A 21,269-nucleotide genomic window follows, 5' to 3' on the forward strand; every position below is an offset into this window, starting at 1 on the left:
AAAAAAATAGGTCAAATTTATCCCAAGCAGCCATGAGAGCATCCTTTTTAAAGCATTTATGTTGTGAAGAGATCTGTTTTATGTGAGTCACTAAGCATCAGCAATACGGGCAAATATAACTGCAAAGTAGAGTAGAAGAATGTTTTGTTAGTTCTGATGAGGCTTCCAGTCTCCCAGCCTTCCTCTGATAAGCACAGATGAAAGAAACAATTGAGGTAGCCAAAAAGACTTTAACTCAGGAGTGATCACACTATGCAAACTGTTCCATGCTGTCCTACAGTTTAAGAACAGATAAATTACCGCATGTTCCTGTACAGCCTGTAACTGTTCTAAATGCTTTATCTAGTTACGCCACATACACCTCATTCCCCAAATCTTGGTCAGAGCAGAAAGTGCAAAGCAGAGAAGTAGAGGTGTGATCTCTTCATTCTCCCACCTGTTTTCTCTCCCACTACATCTACAGCCCATAACAAATACAGTCACTAGAACTTCTGTATGCCCAGACAATGGATTCAGTAACCTCACTCGGGAACATAATTTTATCTGAATTTTATTACTAGCTGGAGAAATCCTAGCCCACTTATGCCTTTTAACCACAAGTTACTTTTTGCTTATAAGACAATGCCTAAGAATTTAGCTTTGCTAGTCAGAACATAAGACCTGTCTTTGTAGTTGTGAAATTTAAAATGCCAACTTGTTCTGTAAGGGCTTTCTGCCAGATGCTCTTCTACCTTTTCTGCAGGCTAAGCACTGGATCCTTTTCTTATTTCCCAAGTCATACATTTCCATCAACCTTGTCATACTGTATTGATGGCAAGACCCCTGCTGTATTTCACCCATATGGCCCCTCACATACACCCAAATCTGTCTTGATCCCGCCCTTAACATTAGACCATGAACACTGTGCCAGTTCTTAAGTTAAAAAGAACTTGGGTACTGTATATTCTTTATACTCGGCCACCCATCCTAGAAGTATGTACAGACCTCTTGCAGAAGGAAGAGGAAGGCTTTTTACAACAAATACGAAACTACTCAACTGCACAGTTTCATACATCTTTCAGGAGACAAGATTCATTCTAGGATCTAAAGCTAAAAACCAGACACTTAAAAATTAAACATACTAGAAACACATCAAGTTTGTTCTCCTTCAGAAAATGGCATAGCCTTTCTTAGTACCATATGGGGAAACAGCAGAATCCTAAAATGCAACTGGTATTGATAATAGCACACTAATGGCTAATTATTTTTATGAAAGTCACCCTGATTCATGCAGTGAGGCAGCATCTTACCACAGTCTTTCACTTTCCTTTGTACCAGATCCTAACAAATGCAAATACCACCTACTAATTATGCAGTATCATGAAATTGAGACCAGAGGTTGTAACTCATTGCTTGAAAACTGATTGTTTACAGAGATGTCAAATTCCAATTTTCATATAGTGCAGCAATACTGTGTTATCTCTAGACTTGTCCCCTCTAAGCTATGTCTGAATCTTAGAAAAATATGCTGTATTTTTTTAAGCTAGGAGTCCCTTAGAATGCAGTATTTTTTCTAAGCCTCATCAGAACAAGCATTGCATCAGCTAGAAACCAAGTATACCATATGCACGCCAACAGATACTTTCACAGTAATATTTAGTACTTACCAGCAATTAGTCACGAATGTTCTTAGGAAGCTATTAAACAATATAAATTTAATTTATGGCTGTCTAAAATGGAATCAGAATAAATCTTCCTAGAGCACTGAAAAGAGCCCTTCGAAGGGTGACAAAAACATGAGTTCTCCTTCTAGGGCTATTACTCTTTTCAAACTTATATTCTACATATTGACCCTACTGAAACAAGTGACTGAATTCTTAAGACTTAAGCCAAAACTTAAAAGCAGCCCATGTAAACAAAGTGAATTAATAATTGCAACTTCTTCATGCCTTTAAAATGAATATATGAGAATGATTTTCTTACCTTTTAAAGAATTCAGGTATGAAGAGTCCTGTATATTTTCTGCAATGCTGGTTTTTTTTTTTCCTCTTCCTTATTTTTTCCAGGAAGATTATTTGAACACATGGATCTGTCAGTACAGGAACCAAGACTATAAAAGTAACTGAGAAACAAAGCAGACTTTTTCCAGTTCTTTACTTTTCCCCCTCCTGCATTTCATTCACAGACTTTAAAGTTTAGTGTTTCACTCGCATTCTGACATTCCCCTTAATCCTGAGGCTGCTGCTCATTTCATTAGTTGTCCAGCCAGCAGAATAGCCTGAGGAGTAGGTGCATGTGAGTAGGATATCTAGAGCTGTACCCACTTCCTTGCAAAGGAGTTACTTACCTGAGATGGTGTCTGGTTCATTTATCAATGACATCCTAGCACCTGGTCTCCTGAGTGTGGGCTGTTCTATGGTCACCATGTGTTCCTCGTTGCCCTCAGGTGAAATCAGCAAGCTGCCTTCTTCTAAGGAGGTGAAAGATTTCCTAAAACAAAACACTTTGCTGATCTTTCCCAAGCTGAATACCTTGAAATTGAAGCATCTCCTACAGTCACCAGGCCGAATACTGCTCCTGGGAGTTGCTTTAGAAGTCCAGAACTTCTTGCTTCCTACAGCTGCAACTGTGGGGCAAGGACAGCACTAGCCCCAAACCTAAGACTCTCCACAGCTTTTCCCAGGGCCACTTGTTTCCTCACTGCTCTGAGAAAGTTTTATTCTTCCCAGGGCCTAGTAAGATTTACAAATGTGCTTTGTGATGTTTTGTTGGTTGATCAGTTTTGCTTTTTGCCTCTTGGCTTTATTTCAAATTCCTGTGGGTCACACTCTTTGAATTTGCCTCTCTGACTGCTTTGCTGGAGGATCACAGATCCTTTCAGCTGTCAGCACTGCTCCTGCACAACGCCAAGCTCAGCTTCATGCTGAGCTCCTTTCAGCAGCATCCGGCAGAATGTCTCTGCTTGGCACTTGGTTTTGGTCTGCTCAGATCCTTGCTCTTGGCCAGATGAAGCTGAGAGATTTAAATCTAAGTTAATTGATGTGTGCAGGTTTATTCTGTTAATAGCATGAGATGCTATAAATACCCACCTACCAGTGTAGAAAACCTGTTTGATGAGTTATTGTATAATTGGATTCCATTATTTATTTTATACTATATGAAGTAAAAAGCATAGGCTGGATTTAGTTCTGACTTATGCTCTCGTCAACCTAGAGTAATTTGTTTGGCTGTAGTGCAATTACTCTGGAGCTGTGTGGAGTTAGAAAATCAGCAGATGAATCTGCTGTGAGCATCACACATGGAAAGGAAGGCAAAGGGAAGTGCTGCACTGAGCCAGGAGGGCCTTTGCCTGTCTTCGGCTGAGCTACTGTCGCTTTTTCATACTGCTTGTTTTCCTTGCTTTTTAGCAGAATTCACGAGTGGAAATCATTACACTCTAGAACAAAAGTCTCCTTGTTCTTTTGTCAGAAATTAGAAACAGGTGATTTTTCTTCTATCTGACAGATGAGGAATCAGAAAAAAACAAGATAGCTTTTTGGAAATCAATTGAGAATTTCAATGTGGCTTGCCTCTGGCTACTGCCTCAGCATAACATGAGGGACACTGTGATACTGTCACATTTGCCTGTTCCTTCAAATGTTTAGCAAAACTCCCGAGGGTAATTAAGGATAGAAGAAGAGACTGCATTCATTCTTAGAGATGATTGTGTTGGACCAAAGGACACTGGAGAAATAGTGACTTTTTTCTATAATAAATCACACAGAATGGCCCAGGTTGGAAGGGACCTCAAGGATCATGAAGCTCCAACCCCCCCACCACAGGCAGGGCCACCAACCTCCACATCTAATACTAGAGCAGGCTATCCAGGGCCTGGATCCAAACTGGCCTTGAACACCTCCAGGGATGGGGCATCCACAACCTCTCTGAGCAGCCTGTTCCAGCACCTCACCACTCTCATAGTAAAGAACTTCCCCCTGATATCCTGATATCCAACCAAAATCTTCCATCCTTCAACTTAAAACCCCTTGTCTTGCTGTTTTTTCACTACACATTTCATTGTAGGAAGAAAACCATCCCTCTGCTCTCTTGGGTTGTTGTCATTTTGGCATCTTTAAACAGTATTGTGTTTACTTAAAAAAAAAAAAAAGTAATAACGCAACATCATTGCACTTTGTGAGCTCTCCTGAAACATTTTAAAGCAGAAATGTGAATGCTCATTAAAGTGTTCAAACGCTGGTCTCATAGGAACATAGCAAATGTTTATTTAAAAAGGTCACAGGAATAAACTTGAACACAGCTTCTGGGAGGCTGAAAGCATTCTGAGAGTGGGAGTTCATAGAGCTGCTGAACTGCAAGGTAATAGCTGGACTGAGAACAAGACACAGCAGCATGCCGTGGTCTTGTTTTGACTGTAAATGATTTGGAGTTCGGTGAGTATTCTTGTGTGGAAAATCTGTTTCTTAGCAACAGAGCAGGAAGAAGAGAGGCCATAATAAGCACATGGAGTACTCTGAGTCAGAAATACGCTTTTTGCTCTGGGATGCAACCGAGTGTCATAGCCTGAGCTTGGAGTGAGTAGTCAGGACCTTCTGAGTTTTCCTCCTACACATGCTACAGGACTCTGTGGCCCTCCACTAATGAGCTGAGTTAATCCTCTGGGGCATATGGAGGCAACACCAGGAGTTTGTAATTACAGCACCAAGCCAGGTCTGCTCTTCACCAAGCTGCCTTGGGCAGAAAAGCAGCAATACAGGGTGAGCCTAGCATGGGAAAGAGGTACAGCAATGAAAGAGATATAGAAACAAACTCAATTAAGGCACCTCTTCTACTTCAGTCTACCATTTTATGTGGTCATGTCAAAGTTGGTACTTAGATCCAGACACCTACCTGGGAGGGATCCTGCAGTCTGTCTTACCTTACATTTGGAGTATGCTATATATATCTAATTTCTCAGAATGAGATTTGTTGCTAAATCTTTCCACCTTAGTTTTGCTGTTGATACAGTAAGAGCTAATTATCTATCTACATAATAAAAACATGGTGAGGATAAAAATACGTATCATACATTGAAGTGAGAGACTACCATGTACTAAAAGTTATAGATATAGCTGGTTTTGATATATAGCTTCTCTGACAAAATGGAACAAGAAGGATATTCAGATCTTCCTTTGTTCTAAGTTATTATCACACAGTAATTTTCAATGGAGTTGTGTCAAATTCTGTCCAGGTAAGGAACTTGGCTTATAACTGTTTTTTATGGGTTTATGGTCTTTTTCTTTTTTTCTTTATTCTTCCTTCCAGACTCACTAGACTATACCTTTGCCAAAGTATTTTATATGCAGTTCCATACTAAGACATGTAACTAGTTTGACAACTGATTTTTATCACAAACTTAATTTTATCATCGTTTTAGCTGGATGGTTTCAATTGTATTATAGTAACTTGAACACCACAGTCAGTCTATTTGATGAGGAATTAGTGATTCAGTTCTGTTTTGCACACCTATTATGACTCACAAAAAAGGTGAGTCAAATACAAAATCACGTATTAAATCTGCAATCAAAAACGCTGTACGTAAAGTAAGCTGGAATATTCAGAGTTTCTTTTTTTTCCTCTGCTGATGTGATAAATATAAGCACATAATTTGAATAACTACACTGCCATACTATATTATGATATGGAACTGTATTTCATTTCAGCATTGTACCCATGTCTGTCATTGCATCAAGGATGTGAGAGTTTTACTGCTTTTGTATTTCTCCTTTTTTTTCCACACTCCATCCTTGACACAGACCTTATATTGAATTTGTTTGACTGTAAACAGATTCCAGTTTTTGATTTATCAAAATGAAATATACATACCTGGAGCGAATCACAGTTCCCTAACGTCATGATCAGGTCAGGCATGGAAACTGTCATGGCAATGACTTTTTTCCCCTGCTACATGTCCAATTTCATGGATACTCTGCAAAACACTTATTATGTGATAAGTGATAATAAACTTAACAGCTGCGATCCACCAAGAATTTCCCTTCCCCCTCCAACTCCACTCAGTACATTATCCGAAGTCCCTATGCACATATATAAAAATGTTTTTATTTATAAAGGATATATTTATAATATTATAATATAAATATATTAATATTTATAAAGGAGTGTGTATATATATATATATATATATATATAATATGGTTATAACTATAGAAGAGTTTATATATATAGCTGTATGTATATATATGCTATACCAGATACTTTATATTAGAGAGTATTTAAATATTTAAAACTATAGTTACAACCCTTTATTTAAATATATATAGATTTTATATATATAAAATGAAAACACTATACCTCATATACCTCTTACATTCTAATGAATATTCCCTTGTAAATGCTTTTGACAAGAACTGAAAGATTTAGACAGTTTTTGAAGAGCTCTGGTCCAATTTTTAGTGGATGATCACATTATAAATGGGGATGTCCTTGGTATTTGTGCTGCACATGTTGCAGAATTGGGAAAACTTAATAGCTAAACCTCCAAGCATCTCCATTACAGGGAGAGAAGAGTGATGTTGAGGGTGCAGAATAGCAAAAGAAAGATGAGATTCTGCAGTTGAACCATTAAGAAATGGAGGGCTGAGGGGTAGTAAGTTCTCATCCAGATTTTCCAGTTGATTCTGATTGTAACTCACTTGGAAATCTCTGCTTTTAGAAGCCATGCAATTAAGGTTATTGACTATTGTTTATTGCCTGCTGAGAAAGGAAGCAGTATACTTGATTACTGTAATAAAGGACAATTTTTCTTTTATTCATACACTGATACATCAAATTGGATTTGTTGTACAGTGAGTTCCATACAAAGATTATGGTGTGTTATTTATGAGACTTCAGAACTCTGTAGCATATTGCAGATGAGAATGAGTTTTCTTTCAGCCATACAAAAACAATCTGATAGTGGTATTAAATTCCAGGTACGGAAGTCTGAAGGACACGCTGTGTGCCAGTGAGTTTGTCACTGGGAGCTGGTACCTCTGGTCTGCTTTTCCATTTGTTTCCCCATATCCCCTTGCGCAGGGGAGCACATTGTTCTTTATTTCAATTTCTAAATCTGCATAAGAGGAGGAGTAATTTAGCTTGTCCACAAAGCCTGCAGGATACATGTACTTTATTTTGCAAATGTTCAGAACTTTCCTCTGGCAAAATCCAATGCATCACTGGAACATTATTTTTCAGCTTCAGGGCCTCTGCTTCAAACTAAACATCTGTACAAAGGTATTAGTTCCAAGCGGTTAATCCATTTTGTTGTAGGTGTTCTCACTTTCCCAGCTCTGCTGCACTAAAAGCTGGCCTTCAAGAGTCTTAATAGAGGAATTTGACAGCACTGAAGAAATGACTTCACGGTTTTAAAAGTTGGCTTTGTATGATTACTGCGATGTTTGGGGCTCTGGGGTGGGTTTTGGTTTCATTTATTTTTAATGTAACTCTTTGTTTTACAGATGAGGGCAGGAACGCAGTTGACCATGCAGGTGGTGCACATATTGTAGTAGACCTTATAAGGTCGCTGTGCAGTAAAACAGATCCAGCCAGTGAGAAGCTCTTGACTGTCTTTTGTGGCATGCTGATGAACTATAGCAATGAGAATGGTAAACAACACAAAAAACTTGCTTTATGTCTACCAGGAGAACAACCCCATCCAAAACCAAAAAAGATAAACCTTAAAGCCAACTGTAGGTTTGTGCTGTGGAAACTAACGCTAAATTATTTTAAAAGATAACTACCCTCAGTTTATATATACAATTTTCTGTTTCATTACAATTATATTACAAGAAATACTTGATATCTTCCTGAGGCAGTCCCTAAAAATATAAAGTTTTAAAATCATCACCTGAAATTTACTTTTATCTAAAAGCCATACATATAGATGCATCGTACACCTGGGGAAGAAACAGATTTGCAGAAGTAAACTAGGCTACACTGCATCCTCTTTTTCATTTAGTATCAAATGGCACAATAATACTGTTTTTTCCCAGGCACACAGTATTGTTTGGTTGATAACCTGGGTTAAATATACAGGTTTTTCTTAACCTTTTTTCTCCTTGAGAAATGTACACAATGTTACCTATGTTACACATGGGGAATAATTATGTGTACGTCCAGCACTAGTCTGGTTCTTTATCACACTAAGAAGTGTTTAGGGGCTGGGACAACAAAACAAGAGAGCAGCTGAAGTAAGAACCCCTAGACCACTGAGGCACAGAAAGCGGTGTTCAACATTAGCCATACAAATGTCCTGATATTTTAGTACCTAGTTTGCTTCTGCATGCAAGTGTGGTAATATGCCAAGGTAAATTTTGCAGCATTCACACACTTCCACCTTTTTCTAAATGGTAATTTTTAAGAAAATGGGGAGAAATGAGGAAAGCTAAATAGAGGCTGTTCTCCTGACTTGTAATGGCACAGACTGCAAACGTAGATAGCTAATCACACTGTTTCTTCAGTCACGCTCATCTCCTGATTTGTAGTGCTTTATCTGAGGAATAAAATAGATTTTTTATTAGCTATCCCCTATTTCTTTACCATTGTAACTTACCACTTCCTGTGACTCACTTCCCAAATCTGTGTCCCCAACTCTTTTTCTGGAAGGTCCTTAGGCTTAATTTTTTTGACCTTTATTGTATGAATTTTTAATCTACTTCTCTTCTGGTATAGTTTTTCCTCACACATTTTCTGCACCATCTCTCCAGATCTCTCAGTTCTTAGTGTTACTTCTCTACCTCCAAACACCATCATTCTATGTGTCTCATGTCTTTCTCTTGTTCTTGCATTGTTTTTTTATCCTCTTTTCCTAGTAGTATCCAGGAATACTTGTTTATAGTACTTCCACCTTATTCAGCAAATAACTGTCTAGCCCCTTTATTTCATACAGTCTTCAGGAACTGTTTCACTTGATGTCTGTGTGTCAGATGTTTCTAAATGTTATAGTGTTGACTCCATTATTTTCTTTATTTGTTTAAATGTGTAGAGCAAATAGATTTTCTTACCTATAAGCTTACATGATCCTCGGCATTAAGGCTAACAAGCTTCCAGTATATTTGTTAGTTCAAGGCAGACCAGTTCCAAAGTGCAGTGCAGAGATACTGCATCGTTTTTGCTTCAGAGACCCAAGTTCTTAGCAAGTCTTCCATAGGTAAACAACTTAGGAGATAAATCTCCGAAACAATAGTTTGACTGTTTTAAACATGGAGTAAATGACTCATCCCATCTAGCAAGCTGGCTTATTCTGATAGCATCTATAAAGCAGTTGTATAGTTCAATGACAACTAGGAGGATTCACTAACTGTTCTCTGCTCTGATAAAAGATATCCTTCATTTCACAACAACTAACAAGCTGATGCAACATTCAGAGGAGCTACTGAAGCAGGGTCAGAAATATGAAATACTCCCAGCTCCTGGATCTGGGTGCAGATCTCCACCCTGTGCTAACACCACATCAAGGAGGAATGCTGGAGGCTTACCAACTCTCACCTTCACCCCACATACCTGTTGGTCTCTGTAAGGGCATTCCATAGGAATCTATTGCTATGTCATGTAAGACTCAAGTCCTGTAGCTTCACTGTAGTCAGCAAATCTGCCCCATAACTGTGGCGACCACTACAATGAAGTCTGAGTGATCTGCCAAGGAATAAAAAATAAAATTATAGGATACAATTGTAAGAAGAAAATCAGTGACTGTACCTGCAGCACGTGTATGGAGAGACAGGTGGTTGGCCTGCTTTCCAGATTTGTTTTAGGAGCCACAAGGACAGCTGCACAACTGTTGCAAACTGCTCTAAAAATACTACCTGCCAACCATATTAAATTTTCAAGTTAATAGTCTATGTCAAATATGAGCCCAAGAAAACCACTTACTTCTGTGTATTGCAGCATCAGTTGGATGACATGCTGAGTAAATGCAGTTCTTCACTAACCTGTTAAAGGTGAAAACTCAGGTTGCCCTGACTGGGAATTGTACTCACGGATTAGTCAGTGCTGTTTTCAGGATTTACTTGCAAAAGCTTGATCCTGTGTCACTTACAAAGAAGACAAACACTGCGCTAGTTTTACTGAGGAATGAGAAGTATAGGATTGCATCCTGGAGCCTTAGATTGCTTTACCCATAGACCCATAGTTATGGAAACAAATTGGACAAATATATATAGGAAGCATGAGAAGAAAAGTGTTTCAGTCTTTGAAACAGCACTTTCTGGTTTTACTGTTTCTGCAATCTTTCCCTGCTTAGCATGCTATGCTACCAAGTTACAGGTGGGGACTTTGAAGATTTCCTTACCTCCTCTAATGACTCACGCTCTCTGAAGTTGCACTAGCTATCCAGATAAGGATGATTACAGTGCATTTGGTTTAGTTGCATGTAATTATCCGTGAACACCCTTAATATTTTCTAATCTTTAGCAATTTGTGAGCAAAGAGCACATAAATTGTTGATGTGATTCTAAACATCTCACTGTTCGCAGTATACTAATTGCCTTCTTTTTACAATACTGACTGCTTAATTTTTAATAGCAATTAACTACCTTGTTTTTTTGACATTAAAGATTTATTATTAAGTGCTTTGCATTTTTTAATTAGCATAGGGCATTTACTACACATGAATTTTACAAAAATGGCAACTAAAAAGCAGCTATGAGTAATACTTTATTTTCCTAAACAGAGCAAATTAATCTAGCATTCTTATATCTTGTGCTGGTTCTGCAGTTGTCGCTTCATTCATAATGCTGTTGGCTAAGCTTTAAAACTCACATTCCCTTTATAAGGTCCTTGTGCCATCTGCTTGTGTTCTGAACTCTCTAAGTCCTTTCCTTTGTTTCCTTAGTAGCTTACCATTTCATTAGGTGCTACATTATTAACAAAACGAACTTGGCTTTGGCATCTCTTGCACTTCTTTAAAGCATAATTTAAATTAAATAAATTTAAAAAAAAAAAAAAAAAAGAAGAAGAAGAAAGTGATGATTGTTAATTGCAATGCTAGAAAACAGGGATGTTTTTTTAAGGGATATGTCCCTTCGTCTTCAGTATAGATTATCTCAGCCTTCTCTGCTATAGTTGTATTTTACAACCTGAATTCAGTCACATGCAAATATCAAATTTCTCATCCCTGCTTTCCATTATTATTTCTCAAAAGACAGAGTTGCAGGCATGGCTTAGAATGGGACAAAGTGTGCCACACGTTTGTGAATGGTTTTGCTCATGCTGTAATTCTGTTAAGAAGTAGGTCTTGCAAAAGCCTCTAACAGTTCTTTCTTTGTCAAGCCCTGCAACAGCTGTTTTGGCACCTTTGTGAGTACAGCATAGCGCTGTGCTTCTCCCATTCTGAAGACGTACCATTACATGTAGTCTCTGTAGAGCTATGGATCTACATAAGAGCAAAGCAGGCTTGGATAAAGAGTGAAAAACCAGTAACTAATAGTCATATGCAAACAGCAACGTAAAAGAGTTAGTGACAAATGGTTATTCTGCAGATATCATAATCCGGTAGGCTAAGACTATTTACAAAGTAATGGGATTAGCTTGTAAAGTAGCTAATTGTCTCACGAGATTTACAGAACAAACCATGAAAGTATTTTTAAAGAAACATAGAAATGATTGAAGAATTAGGTCAATTGGATTCTTAGGCAGTCAAATTATAGATCAGAAATCAACTGGATACAGCATGCATGTGTGAAATGACAGAGAAAAAACAATTCTGCTTATAGACTTTATCATTTCATATTAAAATTCAGTCAAGGTTGTCTGTTTTGTTCAGTGCCTTTTTAAGATGTAAAGCGATGATGTTAAGTCATACAACTGCCAACCTTTTCCTATTATCACAAAACTCTCAGTGACTGGAATGAAGGCTGGGGACTGTCTTGCATTGTTTACCATCTGCAGAATCTATGTCAATGCACAAGGAACGAAAGGGAGATTTATTGTTCCACGATCATGGTCTAATAGCAATATTTCAGCAATGCTTCCTTCTAAGACTTATCTTTGCTAATTTTCATGCTTGCCATGGTTTTTGTTTCATTTCATCACTGCTAAAAATGTATAGTGTGCTTTCAAGACCTAAATATACTTTAAATACAAAGAAACCTAAGGCACGTAAAAGCAGATTAATAGTTTTTGTTGTTGTTGTTTGTTTTTTAAGATAGTGATATAATTTACAATATAATTACTTAAATAAATGCGCTGATAGGAAGCAGGTTTTTGTAGGTTATTAACTTATTCCACTATTTGTAGAAAACATATTTTCCTTTAGTGATATAATCACTGTTAGTAATGAAACACAATGACTGGATTTTTTCTGAATATTTTGTCCAACGTCAAGCAGTAGCCTAAATCAGCACTTTGAATTCAAATGCCCCCAGTAAAGTTCTCAATTTGGGATATTCTCCTCAGATCTTACTCTTTGGAGTTTCCTTGTGTGTCACCGAAGGACATGGAGCCATTGAAATTCAAGTTTTAGGTAGGTAACTATTTGTGCTGGCGCATGTATTGATTGCCTTTTATCTACCTGTATATGCATCTGTGCAGCATCACTATCAGTGCTTTTCAGCCCCGAGAGAACACAGGCATTTTTCCAGTGCAATATTTGATAGCAGTATAATGAGAGAGTTCCTTTTCTGGCTTTAAGTCAAATTCTGAAGAGGAGGCATTCAGGTTTTCATGCTTCCTGTTCAGCATGCATCCAATTCTGCTTAGGAAGCTGATAGAAATGCTGTTTCATCCTGAGACGTGATGTTGCCTGGCCTTGAGCTTTAGTTCAGCCCTACATCAGAGAGCTGCTTGTAGCACAGATGCATGTTTCCCCTGAGGTTGCCTCCTGCTCTAATAGGGCCCTAGCACTTCATAAGAAGGGTTGAGGTAACGCAGTTATTCCAGGTTTTGCCTCCCATGCGGCTCTGTGACTCATGAGGTTGTCCTGTCTTTGTGAGGAAAAAGTATTTCCTTCTGCTTATTGTGGCAAGACATCGATATTCTGCCCAGATTTTACCTTACTGGCAATTCCTGTTCACGCTTTCCTACACTGTAGGCTATTCCTACACTCAGGTGCTATCCTTCCACACCAGGGAAAAAAGCTGCCATGGAGTCTGACACAATATGTGACTTTCGGCGTAGTACAATTATTCCTTCATGGTATATTTTCTTTTTCCTTTTTTCATCTTTAGAAATTCTGGAGTCCCTTAAACAAATGCGCTCCATGCTCTCTTAAACAATATATCCTTCCATTTGGCTCTTAAGATTCCTTTTTCCTTTCATGGACAGATATGATTTCCTCTTCCCTATTTTTTTACTCTTTAGACTTTTTGTACAGATTATGTTGGGGTTTTATTTAATTAAAAAATAACAGAAAAAGAGCGCTACTCAAAATACAGAGTTTACGTTTCCGATGTCAGAACACTTTGCCAAATGAAGCCCATAGAGATTACTCAAAGAGACTGAAGCATAGTCTAGTAATGAAGCAACTTCTTTTCACATAATTTTCTATGGCATTTGTGGTTTGCGTCTTTGTTCTGCTCTCCATTACTACCATTTTTCCTTCACAATTTTTAAGCGTCTGCAAGGGATAATCAGAAATCAAGGAGAAAAACAGATTATTTACCAGTAACTTGAGTTCTCCTACACAAACAATTTCTCCACAGAACCAATCCAGTTCCCCCTCTTAGTTTTTTTTTTTATTCAGAGTTAGATTTTTATGGTCAGTTTGGAATGAAATAGGAGGTGTTGTAGTGTCTCACGCATCTGCTGGAGGTAAAATGGCATTCAATGCATGCGCTAGTGCAATCTGTACTTACCTGAAATTTGACAACTTCAACAGCTCTTTGATGTCTCAGATGGTGTTCTCATAAATTTCTCTAAAGACCACGAACCTATGGAAGAGGTAACAACCCCCCCAGAGGAAAAAAAAAAAAAAAAAGAAAAAAAAGAAAGAAAAGAAAGAGAAGAGGGAAATTCAGTTACTGGTTGATTTTATTAAAGACATCAAGCCACAAGAATTCCTGTTCATCCCCAATAACCTGTAATAACTGCGACATTAACTTATTTAATACATCAAATTGATTGTTAATCAAAAGTGTTTCATACCAAATACAAATGAACTAAACATTCCAGAATCTTTTCATCATTTTTATTAATGAAAATTTCAAAACACAAATCTGGAAAATAAAGGGATTTTCTGAGCACACGAGATGATACAAAGTCTGCTAGAAATCAGCTATAAGATGTTTTTATCTTCCTATAAAAATCTGAAGTTTCTGTGGCTGATTCCACAGAAATAAAATCTCCAACTGATTTCAGCTGCTCAGGGAAAAAAAAAAAAAAAAAAAAAAGAGAACTCCCCTGTAGGGCTTGATCCAAAGCTAAATGAAGAAACAGAATTCTGCTGGATTTACTAGGCTTTGGATCATTGTCTTTTGAGTCTATAACGTTTAATAGAGATGAAGTGCTTAGAAATAAAGGAAAAACGATACTTAGGAAAACTACTAAATATCTGGTGTGTTCATGTCTGCTTCATTCTATTCAACTGTGAAACAATGTTTTTCTTCTTTGCTGTGTTATAGGTAACGTTCAAGATAAAATATGGTTATAAATAATCTTTTAAAACAATCATGTTTCTGCCTAACCATCAAAGCATCTTTCTATTTGCAGACATCTAGGAGCAATAACTTTCTTACTTGTAAATACTATAAACTTTCATCCTATGCAAGAAATTATCAGAATGGCTTCTAAGGACTTTTCTTAAACCTTCCATTTTTTGTCTTTATTAAACTTTCTTTTTTCTCAAGCTCCTCATAATCTACATTGTGGCTTCCTATGTTTATAAAACTTCTCATGTTTATTTCAGTGCCAGTTTATATTCATTCTACTTTTAATTTTCCAGTTTTTATCTTTAAGGGAAAACAGTTTATACAACCATGCTCTCAGACAAATAAGTTTTTCACTGACGTAGTTTGTTTTATTTAACTCAGCTAGTCTCAGTCAGCTAAGAATGAAACCCAACTATATTAGGAGCCACAACATTACCAGTACCTTACCACCAGAGCAGGAGGGAACAATTACGGGAATATATCCCATCGCCAGGGGAAAGGGGAAGTCTGAGTCCATACCCCATGTCTGGACCAAATCCTAGTGTAGAATAGTAGAGGAGACAGCCATTTTAATACTGCTTAGCCTAGAAGTTGCTTTGCGTGAGAAAAAATGCTGTTCTGATGTTAAATAACAGTGCTGCAAACACAAATACTAACTCTTTGTTATGCTTTCTTTTTACATAGATACCCTGCAATCACAACTTATCAATATGGGTGTTATTCCTACATTAGTGAAATTGTTGGGTATTCATTGCCAAAATGCAGCTCTGACAGAGATGTGCCTTGTTGCTTTTGGCAATTTAGCAGAACTTGGTAAGTCCGCAATATTCATCTCAAACTTAGATCCAGTTTTCTTAAAGTTCACGCTTACAATTCACAGAAGTCTTGCCTCAATGCATTCATAGTGGTACATTCAAAATTTAAAGCAACCAATTTCTGCTTCTTACCTCTGAAATCCATAGTTGTCTCTTTTTCCTTCAGTAAATCTGATTTATTTGGGTACTTAGTATCTTTTCTGTTTTATGCTAACGCTAAATCATCTAAACAGTATTTCCTGAGCACCGCTATTCATAGTGAATTATTTGTTAATAATATAAATTACGTATCCTGGTGCAGCCCCACAAAGTTCTCTCAGGATTAAATTTGCTCATGGAATTCACTGAGTGAAATGAGAAGGCACAGTTCATAAGCCTATTTGTACAACCTTCTTTTAGACGCTGAATTTCAATATGTGCTAGACTACATACTTGCATGTACACGCCATGATAGAGGTTGTGTTTTATAACACGTTTGTATACAGCTTCATTTAATCTGAAGTACGTGATGATGCTTTGATCCAATAGGTTTGGATTAGGATTCAGCAAAGTGTAAATCAACAGGTTGCTAGTTTTACATTGGTGCTGAACTTTTACAAACCTATTTGGTCAAATTTTAGTCCTATTTATTCAATTTTCTATTTACTCTGAAGTGTAACAATATAGCAGCTGGGATTATCATCCTGCATTTCTAAGGACATCCTGTGGTTCAGAACATGAAAAAGATATCTGTGAGTTAGAATTATCTGAAGGCCTGGAATTATTCAAACTGTCCTTCATTCATAGTTTTCAAGGTTAGAGAGAATATTATGTACCCATCTAGTCTGGTCATACACATAATGCCTTTGTTCATAGAAGGCAAGTTTGCAGAATAAAACAGGAAGATTCATCATTACCACTAAAGAAATGAATACATCAGAGATCTTCAAGACAGGTGCTAACATTTTCTGTCCGTACAGTAAAAAACTGTAATACGAGCTTTGCTGGAAATTCTACTGCTACTAAAACACAACTGAAAACATAAAGATATTAAATATGATGCTGAGAACTACATCTTCTTTCCCTCTTTGGGAACAGCCAGCACTGGCCAGCTGGGCAATGAACATGGGAAAAAAGCTTAAAGCAGCTGCTTCCTTTCCCGTTCCTGCACAGTGAAAAGCTGCTTGTTCTTTAAGATTGACACAAAATTAATTTAGCTTTTAATACTTTAATCTCCCTTAAGCAATAACTCAGCCAATCACTGCATCTGTAATGTTTTATTTTTGCCATGTAACTTCAGGGAATTTTATTGTCAGGTTGTCATCTTTCATCACGTAATAGAGACAACTGCATTCTACAGATCCCAGGAGAAGCGTTATATGAAACTGTGTCAAAGTAGGGCAAAAATAAACAACAAAAAACAATTGAGAGAGTGGTGGTGCTTTTCAAATACCAGAAAGGTCAAAAATCCACTTATAATACACAATGCAGTCATACATATTGAGAAAAAGCAGCAGTGGGATGTGCATAAAAGGGGCTAGGTCTGTACTTCATGCTTTTTCCCAGTCCTTGACCAGTTCTACATTAAAATAATCTCTAACCATCCCCTAGAGCGTTAGCAAAGGTGCTGGAAGATTTAATTACAGATGGCCCTCAGGAGGTGGCAACTGGAGAACACAGAACACCAGTCCCACCATCTGCATCCCCTGTAAAACTGCCAGTTAGGAGGAATCAGATACAGGCAATAGAATCAGATGCTTCTGTTGGCACCACAGCACATAAAAAACCACAGTCCAATGGGTAACCCTCCTTGTGGCCACCTTGGCCAGCTGTAAAGCTGCGTTATGATATCTGTGCAGTATGAAACAGCCTTGCAACAGCCAGGCACAGATTTTAAAGGAAATGTCACCATCACAAGACCACGTAAACACTAAAGCTTTCTCCAAGGGAAAATACAGTATATGATCTGTTAGTCTTCCTCTTTAGCTGAGGATAATAAAATACCATCTTTATTTTTGTCATGTTACTGTTTCTATAGCTACCTTTACATTCTCTTGGGCAGAAACAGCCTCAACAGCCTCAATCATGTACACAGGTCTTTTTGAACAGCCTTATTCATAATTGAAGGCAGTACATTTGCTCTAAAGCATTAGACTATTTCATTCCATTTTGTGACAAACATGATTCTATTGTTCTTGCCTGTGAAGTGCACTATTAGTCATCTCACTGAGTAAATCTGGTAAAAAAGAGAGAGAAAAAGTCATCCTAGCTTTTGATTTGGTTTGTTTACTTGATACGGAAGTTTTGCTTTGCAGAGTCAAGCAAAGAGCAGTTTGCCTACACAAACATTGCTGAAGAGCTTGTGAAACTGTTCAAGAAGCAAGTAGAGCATGATAAAAAAGAGATGATCTTTGAAGTTTTGGCTCCCCTCGCAGAAAATGGTGAGCGTTTGATTATTTACTTTTTTTTTTTTTTTTTTACCCTACGGTATTTTTTATATAAAATAATATAATAAAGGAATGGATATGTTTGTCTCTTTCGGGGACTAACAGCAGAGCAATTGGCTGCCTTGTTTGGCAGTCCCCAGGGGTGTATGATGACAGTTTCAGATGAAGCGAATGTTTTAACTGTCTGAATACATGACAGGAGCCTACAAATTGCTGATGCTGATTCCACCTCTGATTCATTCTGTATGCTATATTTTATTTCCTCCTACCTGCAGTGGGAATATCAAAAGCAGATTTTCTTTCTTTCCTACAGAATAGTTTTTGACATTTATCTACAGAGCACTGTGAATATCAGAGATGCCCATCAGAGCTGTTGTAGGACTGTTACTCTCACTTCAGCATTGTATTCTTATCCTATGAGCACGATCTATTTGCTTTACAAGTTGTGTTTTAAAATCAGTATAGTTTACTATTGATTGTTACTTCTCTGTAGTAGCCAGCAAGTCTCTTTTTGAAATACAGAGAACTCCATTTTCTCCTGAAAGCTCACAAGAGGCTGGCACAGTTCTATAGGCCCTGAGGAGCAAGAGAATACACGCAACCATTGGCTGAAGTGTTCATAGTCTATTGCAGCACCAATAAATCAGTCACTACATCACTTACTGGGACCTCAGAACCCTCTCCCAACAGTTTAATTTCCTATGGAAATATTTTTGCAAGGAACACGTTAATTGCAGAGCTAGGAGGACATTCTCTTCTTACTTTTCATTCGGAAATCATTTACTTTGAGTTTGGTGTAATATATTAGCACCAGCCTCAGGAGACTGAAGTTTCTAGTCTAGCCTGAGCAGTGAATGAGTGATGGGTGAGGACCACCCCTCCAGCATGTTCCTCTGGAAAGACTCACAGCAGTTTGTATAACCTTCTATCTGCCCTTAAGGGAAACCAAAATATCAATTAACAGCTCAGGGTGTGAAAGATAGAACAGTATTTGATGGCTCTATACTTTGTTTTCATCACCTCAGCATTAAAACTTGCTGAAATTGAATGCATTCTTAGAAGATAATTGTAGACTCAGAAGATTCAAGTTTCATCCTATTCTTCCCAGTATAAATCAAGACACATTTTGTCTTCAATTTAGAGTTATGATAATGTCTATTTTTGGCAGTTCCTTTGTCTTTCATTGCAAGTTATATGTGAAACAGGATTTCTCTTTTCAGTTCTGAAAACATGCATTTTGCCAAAATATATTCATTTATTATATAATTACTAGAAGCTGCTCTAAGAAGTTCAGCCCTTCAAGACTGACACAGAATTAGCCTAACATTCTGTGACTTTGACATATTTCATTTCAAATGCTTAATTTTTGTCTGCTTTACAGTCACAGTAAACTTTCATAGGTTTACTGCTGCTGAACATAACTCAGCTGCTTGCACTATGTGGCAGTCAACGGAACTCTTCCACTGTGAGGCCAAGGCATACCTAAATGAGCATGAGTCCACTGTGCTAGTGCTGCTAGGTGCTTTTGATTATAGATCATTGGCCATCAGCCATGAGGCAAAACCATCTAGATGAGCTACTGGAATAGATTATTTGCATTCCTAAGAGAGTCCATGAGAAGGTCAGCTGCTCTGGGAGAAACAATTTCGCTCAGGCACAAAAGCTGAGCAACAGCAGTAAATGGATAAGAGGTGCCTGATCCTTCAACAGAGAAGTTGGGACATTTTTTCTCACCCAACTCTATTTTAACTTGAGCTAAGCTCCTTACACCACCTCATGCAGAAAACATCCAAACAAATGGCTGTTACTTACATTTCTGCAGACCTTTGAGACTGTGCTCTCCAAAATCAGGATGCAAAACTAATAGAATCACTTTCACGTAACAAAAAGAGGTGACACAGCATCAGGTGATTTGCCATTCCAACGTAACAGGAAGGGAATTTGTGTGTGTAAAGAAGGAGATATCCAGCTCTAAATTCACAGGGGAAAAAAAATAAATAATAATGCATTAAATATTGTGTTCTAGAGACAGAAAAATTATTGCTTCCAAATCCTATATTGCTACCTAAACAACCCATTCATCACCTTCTCCATTGAGCCTCATTTCTAATAAGCAAGGAATGAGCTCGCCTCAGCAGTTTCCAACTTTTCTTTGATCACAATAAATTTGTCTCCCAACCCAGCCTGCTGGATTTGGCCTTTCTTTACTCCTGAAGCCCTTGGAACAAGTGACAGAAATCTTGGCTCAACTGAAAGAAATGGGTCATTACTTGCTCTGAAATTTCATTTTTAATAAAATCTGTATTTTATACTTGCAGTGGCTCTTCTGTACACAAAACAGAAGATGCACCCTTAGGTTTGTTCTGCAACTCAGTCCAAATTCTTTGGAGAGCCCAAGCACAGCAAGGCCCTTATGAGCTCATGCTGTGCGAGGACTGAAATGCCAGATAATTTCTGCAAAGTAATTTGCTCATTTTTCAGAATAGCAGCAACACGCTGCTTCACAGTGCATAGATGTGGTCTAAGGGTGGTCCAGAGCTGAGGGTGCACACCTGCTACATGACTTTTGATGGAAGTTGACCTTAAGAATGCACAGTTATTTTGGTTACACAAGTTGTCAGTGAAACACTTGACATTGCTAGTCTTTGGCTGTCCTGCATGGAGGTTCAATGGATGTATTTTAAATTATAATGCTGGCTCCTACTCTCCATGCTGTTTCACAGATGTCATTAAACTGCAGCTGGTTGAAGCAGGATTGGTGGAGTGCTTACTTGAGGTTGTCCAGAAGACTGTTGACAGTGACAAAGAGGATGATGTTGCGGAGCTTAAAACAGCTTCTGATCTTATGGTTTTGTTACTGCTTGGAGGTAAGTGCAGTGTGTCACTTCTGCAAAGCAAGAGCAGACACCTGTGTGCCATTTGGATGCTGAATGTTACTACTTATTAAACAATTTTCAAATAACCTAAAGGATCTGGCATTTAACATTTAGTAGGTTAGGTTAGATTTCATCTCTCACCGAATGCAGGACCAAACTGATTGCAGTAAATGTGGTAGAACTTGACAAACATAAAGAATTTTCCCTAAAATTTCTTTGGCTTGCTGACTATCTGCTTTTTATCCCAGATGAATCCATGCAGAAGTTATTTGAAGGAGGAAGAGGCAGTGTGTTCCAAAGAGTACTTTCATGGATTCCTTCCAACAGCCATCAGCTACAACTTGCAGGAGCACTGGCTATTGCAAATTTTGCCAGAAACGGTAAGAATACTCCACAGTATCCTATCTGTGCTTAACTGTGCCTTTCTATCATGCTACGTCTGTACAGGTACAAAGAAAAGGTGTACACTCTGGTAAAGCCGGTAGTAAACTCTATAGCAACATCAGTAGTTTCATGTTTCACTGGCCTGAAAAGTATGATGTCTATTTACAAAAT

At 37.8% G+C, this 21,269-nt stretch overlaps 1 protein-coding gene and 1 long non-coding RNA gene across 20 annotated transcripts in view; one reads left to right on the forward strand and one right to left on the reverse strand.

Annotated features, from left to right (window-relative positions):
* Positions 1 to 15,220, reverse strand: part of LOC107313662 (uncharacterized) — a 63,203-nt gene extending 47,983 nt beyond the window's left edge. The window contains exons 1-2 of the long non-coding RNA XR_014945395.1: positions 13,806 to 15,220; positions 1,963 to 9,648 (exon numbers count right to left, since the gene is read on the reverse strand). This is a non-coding gene — a long non-coding RNA (uncharacterized LOC107313662). The remainder of the gene's footprint in view (positions 1 to 1,962; positions 9,649 to 13,805) is intronic.
* Positions 1 to 21,269, forward strand: part of RAP1GDS1 (Rap1 GTPase-GDP dissociation stimulator 1) — an 81,061-nt gene that overhangs the window by 49,522 nt on the left and 10,270 nt on the right. For 6 of the 19 annotated variants that reach the window (XM_085545265.1, XM_085545266.1, XM_015862105.3 and 3 more), the window contains exons 5-9: positions 7,473 to 7,619; positions 15,282 to 15,410; positions 17,707 to 17,832; positions 20,562 to 20,705; positions 20,963 to 21,094. In XM_085545265.1, the coding sequence (XP_085401391.1) occupies positions 7,473 to 7,619; positions 15,282 to 15,410; positions 17,707 to 17,832; positions 20,562 to 20,705; positions 20,963 to 21,094 (678 nt within the window). Of the gene's footprint in view, positions 1 to 7,472; positions 7,620 to 12,408; positions 12,476 to 15,281; positions 15,411 to 17,706; positions 17,833 to 20,561; positions 20,706 to 20,962; positions 21,095 to 21,269 lie in introns of all 19 variants that reach the window. The other 13 variants (XR_014945394.1, XM_085545263.1, XM_085545267.1 and 10 more) reach the window with 3 other exon arrangements.

This window comes from Coturnix japonica, chromosome 4 (genome assembly GCF_054131305.1).
Source record: "Coturnix japonica strain WE chromosome 4, WE-NBRP24, whole genome shotgun sequence".
Lineage (NCBI taxonomy): Eukaryota > Metazoa > Chordata > Aves > Galliformes > Phasianidae > Coturnix > Coturnix japonica.